Source organism: Procambarus clarkii, chromosome 9 (assembly GCF_040958095.1).
Source record: "Procambarus clarkii isolate CNS0578487 chromosome 9, FALCON_Pclarkii_2.0, whole genome shotgun sequence".
Taxonomy (NCBI): domain Eukaryota; kingdom Metazoa; phylum Arthropoda; class Malacostraca; order Decapoda; family Cambaridae; genus Procambarus; species Procambarus clarkii.
The window spans coordinates 27,707,868-27,717,146 of NC_091158.1; the positions used below are offsets into that span (position 1 = coordinate 27,707,868).

Below are 9,279 nucleotides of genomic sequence, written 5' to 3' on the forward strand. Positions count from 1 at the left end.
AATCCCAGATTTCCCTAGGGCTGCTGGCAGGATCAGTTCTGAATGAGCAACAAAGGGTGGTGCACACACCTCTGGCTCCCTAACACCTGTCGGACACAGTGTTGAAAGATCGCTCTCCGACAGTGAAATTCAGACCATATTGTTTGAAGAGCATAAGGGTCATGATATTGATGAAGCTAGGCACAATAAGGACCTATCACAAAGGTCGGATGCAAGCAATATAGCACCAGTGAGGACGATACAGCACCAGTGAGGACAATACAGCAAGCGTATCCAGTTGTAGCTGAGCACCACTCCTTGCTCACCCGTGTTATCTCCAATTTTTTTTATAGATGATACATAGATAAATCATTTCCTGGGTTCAGTGATGATGCATCTGAAACAAGTAGCATAGATGAACAGTGTTAGCAGTTTCCATGATGGTGTTTTCCATCGATCTTCTCAAGAATGGTTGAACCTCTTTTTAAATAACTGAATCTCTTCCTCAATACCTGAATCTCTTCCAGAATATCTTACAAAGTGATCTTTTCAAGACCACCTTACACTTCACAAGCTTGGCTACATAACACATACAGGTACTAAAGCCAGTGCAAGCCAGTTCAACCAAAGTAAGTTGACCAGACCACACACTAGAAGTTGAAGGGACGATGACGTTTCGGTCCGTCCTGGACCATTCTCAAGTCGATTGTCAATCGACTTGACAAAATTCAACCAAAGTAAGTTGAATTTATTTGTTTTTTTACATGTACGTGTTCAGGGAAGCAAATTTATCATTTTACAAAGATAAAAAAAAAATTGTAAACACTTGATATTCGGCGCACAGGGGGAATGTCCCACTAAACACAGTGCAGCACAGTGGTTTGTAATAAAATCAAATTAGCAAAGTTACACTAGAATAAAATAATCATAAAAATATAAATAAATCCAGTAGAATAGTAAAACTTAGAAGCAATCACAAACAAATTCTAAATATAAAAATAACTAGCAAAAAATGCAAATACACTTACAATAGGAACAATTAAGTAAAACGAGAATCAATGTAATTAGATAAGAATGATGACAAGTAATAAAAAAGGGATTAAATATAGATTGACAAGGATAATACAGGTACTGTACAGTGGTACCTCGGTTTAAGAGTTTAATCCGTTCCTGGAGACAGCTCGTAATCTGAAGCTAATTTTCCCATAAGAAATAATGGGAAATGAATTAATCCGTTCCTGACTACCCAAAAACCCTTACTTCAAACTAAATTTTATACCTAATTCATCTAAATAAACCTTCAAAACTATGTTCAAGTTATTACTTACCCTTGCTGATGACTGCTGTTGGTGTATGGAAGATGTGAGGAGGAGGGAGGAGGAGAGGTGTTACTGTTTGGAAGGGGAGTCCCCTTCCATTATAACATTGGGCAGTGAGGACTTCACTGGTATGTACACTCTGGCACATTTTGCCTGCATACCACTAGGACTTGCTTGCCTTACTAAGGATCTGTCTAAAGACACTTGTTTTTCACTACATTTTAACACTTGTCTGTGGTAAGACATCACATTGTCATTTAAAAGGTCAATGCAACGGCCTGCTACAGCTTTATTTGGGTGAGTTTTTTCAAGAAAACTTTGCAGTTCTTCCCATACTTCACACGTTTTCTTAATCAAGAAGGGACATCCTCTACTGCCTCTACTCACAACTTTTTTCTTAGGTTGAACCTTACCAATGGCTTTCTTGAGACCCATGGCGAGATATATAATGACAACTTTTATGCTCAAATGGCCAAAAAACTGTAAATCCTTGTGAAGAATTCAGGTGGGATAGTCACTGGGCGCGAGACACTGGTAAACTGAGGCGCGATCGCCGTGCCACCACGCGCTAGTCGGCCTGTACACTTATCAACAAACTCGTGTTCCGAGGTAACCCTCGCCTTTCGAGGCACATTTTCGGAGCAAATCCTGCTCGTATTCCGAAAAACTCGTATTCCGAGGTACCACTGTATTCTATATTGAGATAGACAAGATCAATATTCAATATATAATTACTATATTGCTTTAGTTATTAATAGATAAAAACTATAGCAAAAAATGCAAATATAATAAGAACAGGTTAAATGAACAAATCCACAAGGGCCGTGATGAGGGTTTGAACCTACGCCCGGGATAATCCCAGACGCACCTTAGTCAACTGTGCCATGATAAACCATGTTATGGCACAGTTGACTAAGACGCGTCTGGGATCATTCCGGGCATAGGTTTGAGCCCTCATCACGGCCCTTGTGGATTTGCTCATTTGATATATCATGCAATTCTGATTTCTGTGCATAACAAGTTAAAAATTAAATACTGTAAATACTGTACGTGTCAATATTACATGAAAGAATACAAATGACAAATAAAATTAAGGATTCAATAATGATTGACAAGATTAATATTCAGTAAGATTATGGAACAAGTAAAGATGAAATAAGAATCAAAGTAATTAGACATGTAGGATACAGATGACAAGTTCAAAAATGAATTCAATAAAGATTAAATGTTTAATTTAATTTAATTAATATAACATTTTCGCGCTCTTGGCAAACGAGAAAAAAACTTGCCCCTTGTGCGCGGGGCGTTTCAGGCAATCAAGTGGCAACACTGAAAAGTGTATACTCTTTTCATTGTCCTGACCTTAATTTTTGATGTACGTATTTCATTTTTGAAGCAATGTGTTCGCAATAGAATGTTCTAGAAGAACATACATATAAAATGTCACCAAAGCATGAGTTAGACCGGCACCAAATAAAGAACTACGTCGATCACTAGCCATGAGCGCCAAACATCGACGAAATGTTTCTACTCTTTTCAGGGTTGTCAACTCCACACTTGTCCTACAGTGTTAAATTTGATATCACTGAGATCTCAATAAAATTCCCTATGCGGGCATATGCATATAAATGTAGAATCGCGATCGCGGCCCACCCGCAAGAGAGTGGGAAGTGGCTCAAGTGTTTCCCGATACTGCACACCCGATGGCACATCGGCGAGACCCCTATTGAAAAGTGTATACTCTTTTCTCTGTTCTGACCTTAATTTTCGATGTACATATTTCATTTTTGTAGCAATGTGTTCGCAATAGAATGTTCTAGAAGAACATAAGTATAAAAAGTCACACAAAGATGTGTTAGACCGACACCAAATTAAAAACTACGTCGATCACTAGCCGTGAGCGTCAAACAGCGATTTTGTTGGGATTGTACACCTTGAAAGAGAATAGGCCACGCTATTCCATCACCATCGAATTTACTCAGTTTCTATGATCGAGCAACAGAGATATTACAGGAAAGAGATGGTTGGGTTGACTGCATCTATCTGGACCTAAAAAAGGCTTTCGACAGAGTTCCACATAAGAGGTTGTTCTGGAAACTGGAAAATATTGGAGGAGTGACAGGTACGCTTCTAACATGGATGAAAAATTTTCTGACTGATAGAAAAATGAGGGTTGTGATCAGAGGCAATGTATCGGACTGGAGAAATGTCACAAGTGGAGTACCACAGGGTTCAGTTCTTGCACCAGTGATGTTTATTGTCTACATAAATGATCTACCAGTTGGTATACAGAATTATATGAACATGTTTGCTGATGATGCTAAGATAATAGGAAGGATAAGAAACTTAGATGATTGTCATGCCCTTCAAGAAGACCTGGACAAAATAAGTACATGGAGCGCCACTTGGCAAATGGAATTTAATGTTAATAAATGCCATGTTATGGAATGTGGAATAGGAGAACATAGACCCCACACAACCTATATATTATGTGAGAAATCTTTAAAGAATTCTGATAAAGAGATCTAGGGGTGGTTCTAGATAGAAAACTATCACCTGAGGACCACATAAAGAATATTGTGCGAGGAGCCTATGCCACGCTTTCTAACTTCAGAATTGCATTTAAATACATGGATGGCGATATACTAAAGAAATTGTTCACGACTTTTGTTAGGCCAAAGCTAGAATATGCAGCAGTTGTGTGGTGCCCATATCTTAAGAAGCACATCAACAAACTGGAAAAGGTGCAAAGACATGCTACTAAGTGGCTCTCAGAACTGAAGGGCAAGAGCTACGAGGAGAGGTTAGAGGCATTAAATATGCCAAAACTAGAAGACAGAAGAAAAAGAGGTGATATGATCACTACATACAAAATAGTAACAGGAATTGATAAAATCGATAGGGAAGATTTCTTGAGACCTGGAACGTTAAGAACAAGAGGTCATAGATATAAACTAGCTAAACACAGATGCCGAAGAAATATAAGAAAATTCACTTTCACAAACAGAGTGGTAGACGGTTGGAACAAGTTAGGGGAGAAGGTGGTGGAGGCCAAGACCGTCAGTAGTTTCAAAGCGTTATATGACAAAGAGTGCTGGGAAGACGGGACACCACGAGCGTAGCTCTCATCCTGTAACTACACTTAGGTAATTACACTTAGGTAATTACCATGCGGCCTATTGGGGAGAACGGGAATTTCATGACGTGCATTTTGAAACTATCCCCAAGTCGATCGGATAAAAAATAGATTTTATAGAAATATTTTTTCTCGTGACTTGTGAGTGCGTCACTTACGCGGACTCAAGAGAAAAATTGGTGCCGCTCTCAAACGGAACTGGTGCAGGCATAGCCATAGTACAATGGAGCAAGGGCGTATAGATAGGCAAGGTAACCAAGGTAACAATGTAACCTAGGTTACCTAGCCTGCAAGGGGTAACAAGGGGTAATTAAGATGAGGCACTGATAGGGTCAGTCAGTTCAGATAGACTACATTAGGAGAGGAATTTATTGAGGTTATCCTCATTTGATAACACTAAAATTTTCCCTGTAGGAGTTTTCCCTCACTTTTATTATGCCATCTTTAACACAGCATTGATGGATCACTCTGTTTTGTTTACGGTTTTGCCACAGATGGTAGAGGAGTTCCTGTTTTGCCTTGGTCAGGCACTCCTTGATGTACACCCCCTTGTTAGAGCATACTTTATATGTTATACTACTCTGTACTCGTTACACCACCTTGTACTTATTACACTACCCTGTACTCATTACACTACTCTGTACTCATTACACTACCCTGTACTCATTACACTACCCTGTACTCATTACACTACCCTGTACTCATTACACTGCCCTGTACTCATTACACTACCCTGTACTCATTACACTACCCTGTACTCATTACACTACCCTGTACTCATTACACTGCCCTGTACTCATTACACTACCCTGTACTCATTACACTGCCCTGTACTCATTACACTACCCTATACTCATTACACTACCCTGTACTCATTACACTACCCTGTACTCATTACACTACCCTGTACTCAATACACTGCCCTGTACTCATTACACTGCCCTGTACTCGTTAAACTACCTTGTTATTGTTACACTACCCTGTACACGTTAAACTACCTTGTCATTGTTACACTACTCTGCACTCGTTACACTAATCATTTGTTAATCATCCTGTTCTCTTGCTGTTGTTGCACTTGTTAATCATCCTGTTCTCTTGTTTTTATTGCACTTGTTAATCATCCTGTACTCTTGCTGTTATTGCACTTGTTAATCATCCTGTTCTCTTGCTATTATTGCACTTGTTAATCATTCTGTACTCATGCTGTTGTTGCTCTTGTTAACTACCCTGTACTCTTGTTATTGCACTTGTTAACCATCCTGTACTCATGCTGTTATTGCACTTGTTAACCATCCTGCACTCATGCTGTTATTGCACTTGTTAACCATCCTGCACTCATGCTGTTATTGCACTTGTTAACCATCCTGCACTCATGCTGTTATTGCACTTGTTAACCATCCTGTACTCATTACACACACTGTAATCATTAAACCATTTGTTAATATCTGGAGATGTTTGACTGGGGGATGGATACCTTATGTAATCACCCTCATTAGGCCTCACAACACCTAGATTCCATTGAGCTGCTTGGCTGACATTTTGAACCTTTTCTTTGCAGATCTTCTTTGGTGTTGTGTTGTACGGGTTGTTCCATGGACTTGTTTTTCTTCCTGTGCTGCTGTCACTCATTGGACCTGCACCTTACCCTTGCGCTCAAGATGTTGAAGTTAAGTCAGAAGAGACTGAAGAGATGTGCCCAGAGTCTCAGCAACCATGCCAGCAGCAGGGAAGAGAAGGTGCACGCCAACCAATCAAATTGGTGGACATTCTCAATGAAACTGTGAATGATGGTTTATTAGATGATAAAAGTTCAGGTGTGAATACAACAGTTGCAAATGGTAAACCTGAGGTGTGTGTGTAGTTTTGAGAAAATGGAAATACAGTAAAATATTTTTGTATATGTACAGTATTAAGTTTGATGTAAAACATGAATTTATTAGTATTTGGTCACAAAGCAACAACTACTGACACACATAAGAAACATACAATGTGGAAATAAACTGTTTGGTGAAAATATGTATAACTCATAGCTCTTTCAGCTTCAAGAGACACACTTGTGTATCTTTGAGTTGAGAAAACTCCTGTGTGTTTGAGACGTTTATTGTTAAGATGTTGTTTCCATGCGAGCTTTATCTCAACAAGCCTCTCATTGAGCTAGTCGCAACCATTGAGACCATAGTCACAGTATGTAGAAACCAAAGATGTATCCTCATGCAAGTTATAATTATATGTTTGCTCTATGTTTAATGTTTTAACAGTCTTTACAACTACCAGTTGTAATGCAACCCGTTCTCGCAAATTCGTAAAGTCAATATTGACTTATTAACTACGTGCATAGGTGATATACTAAACATAATAGATACCCTTAAAAAGATTCATAGAAAACACCGACCTTACCTAACCTTGTTAGTATCTTGAGATAAGCATCTTATTTCTTCGTAATTACAATTATTACTTAACCTATACCTATTATAGGTTAGGTAATAATTGTAATTACGAAGCAATAAGATGCTTATCTTAAGATACTAACAAGGTTAGGTAAGATCGGTGTTTTCTATGAATCTTTTTAAGGGTATCTATTATGTTAAGTATGTCACCTATGCACATATTTAATAAGTCAATATTGACTTATTAAATTTGCGAGAACGGGTTGTGTAATGACACATTTATGATTCTAATTAAGTAATGAAAGTTATTACAAATTTTCTAGGTACTGTAATTTTGAACATTGACCATTGTGGTTGAACACATATAGATCATAATCATATTCATTGGTTGGGTAGTACAGTACATCCCATTGGCTGGGTAGTACAATACATCCTATTGGTTGGGTAGTACAATACATGCTATAGTACACTATATATAGAGTGAGATATATAATCTCTCAGGAGTTGTGTTACATTATATTGAGTACTTGGTAATGTACTTCTCTTTACTTCATATTATTCACAAGGGAGTATTCACATTTTGTTCCAGTAAAGAATTCTCACATCTAATGATACTCAGTTGTGCACTTGTTGAGTACACAGCATAGGTAGTACAGTTATGTACAGCACATAGGTAGTACAGTTATGTACACAGTATAGGTAGTACAGTTGTGTACACAGCATAGGTAGTACAGTTTTGTACACAGCATAGGTAGTACAGCTGTGTACTTGTTGAGTACACAGCATAGGTAGTACAGTTGTGCACTTGTTGAGTACACAGCATAGGTAGTACAGTTGTGTACACAGCATAGGTAGTACAGTTGTGTACTTGTTGAGTACACAGCATAGGTAGTACAGTTGTGTACTTGAGTACAAAGCATAGATAGTACAGTTATGTACATGTTGTGTTTGCAGTATTGGTATTACAATTGTATACATAGCATACAGGTAATACATTTGTGTACTTGTTGTGTACACAACATACAGGTAGTACTGTTGTGTACTTGTTGTGTTCACAATATACAGAGTACAGTTGTGTACTTGTACACAGCGTACAGTTAATACAGTTATGTACTTGTTGAGTACACAGCATAGGTAGTACAGTTGTGTACTTGTTGAGTACACAGCATAGGTAGTACAGTTGTGTACTTGTTGAGTACACAGCATAGGTAGTACAGTTGTGTACTTGTTGAGTACACAGCATAGGTAATACAGTTGTGTACACAACATAGGTAATACAGTTGTGTACACAACATAGGTAATACAGTTGTGTACACAGCATAGGTAGCACAGTTGTGTACACAACATAAGTAGTCATGCAGGTAGTACAGTTGTGTACATGTTGTGTACACATCATGCAGGTAGTACAGTTGTGTACTTGTTGTGTACACATGCAGGTAGTACAGTTGTGTACTTGTTGTGTACACAACATAGTACAGTTGTGCATTTGTTGTGTACACAACATACAGGTAATATAGTTGTATACTTGTTGTGTACACAGCATACAAGTAGTACAGTTGTGTACTTGTTGTATACACATATGAGTAGTACGGTTGTGTACTTGGTGTATATGTAACATATGAGAAGTACGGTTGTGTACTTGGTGTATATACAACATACGAGTAGTACGGTTGTGTACTTGGTGTATATGTAACATATGAATAGTACAGTTGTGTACTTGGTGTATATGCAACATATGAGTAGTACAGTTGTGTACTTGGTATATATGCAACATACAAGTAGTACAGTTGTGTACTTGGTGTATATTAGAAGTACAATTACAGGTACGTAATATTGTCACATTACGTAACAATAGCTGAGGTACGTAATGTGACGCTGTTGAGGTTAGGTTCTCCCTGTGTTGATTTGGAATCAACTTGTGTAAGTGTTCTCGGGTATTACTGTGTTGTGTGCAGGATGGATATTCATTACTTACACAATGTGATAATACTATATAATATTTATATGCAATTATATATAATAAAATGCAGCCCAATTCCCCTAGACTTTATTTTACACTGCTACTATGTGAGAAAACACTAGAGGCCATTAAAATATTGTGTGGTAAATTATACATATTCTCAGCAATTTTGCTTGGTGATGCAAGAGTTCTTACAGTCTTATAAAGCCACTAGCAGGTGTAACGTTTTGGCAGGTCCTTAACTCTTGAGCTGCTCTGGGCCTTAATGCTTTCAACACCGCCAGGAGCAAGAAAAAAATTCAGAATTTTTTTTGTCTTATAAAAGTGTTAATTTTTGTTCCTTGAACATGGGGAACATAATAAAAAAAATCGTAGGTGGGATATTTTGGCTGCAATAAGGCGGGAAAGTCCGACAAAATAAAAGAGGGGTTGACACAGCAAGCTTCGGAGGTGGTCTGCTCCGCCCAAGCTGTCAGGTGGGAGTTGACATAAAGATGA

The 9,279-nt window shown here is 38.2% G+C and overlaps 1 protein-coding gene across 1 annotated transcript in view; it reads left to right on the forward strand.

The window, feature by feature from the left end:
• LOC123766093 (patched domain-containing protein 3) overlaps positions 1–8,859 on the forward strand; it is a gene marked incomplete at its 5' end in the record, with an annotated part of 81,690 nt that extends 72,831 nt beyond the window's left edge. The window contains 1 exon segment of the mRNA XM_045754936.2: positions 5,993–8,859. Coding sequence (XP_045610892.2) covers positions 5,993–6,295 — 303 coding nt within the window.
• Positions 8,860–9,279: the final 420 nt, after the last annotated feature.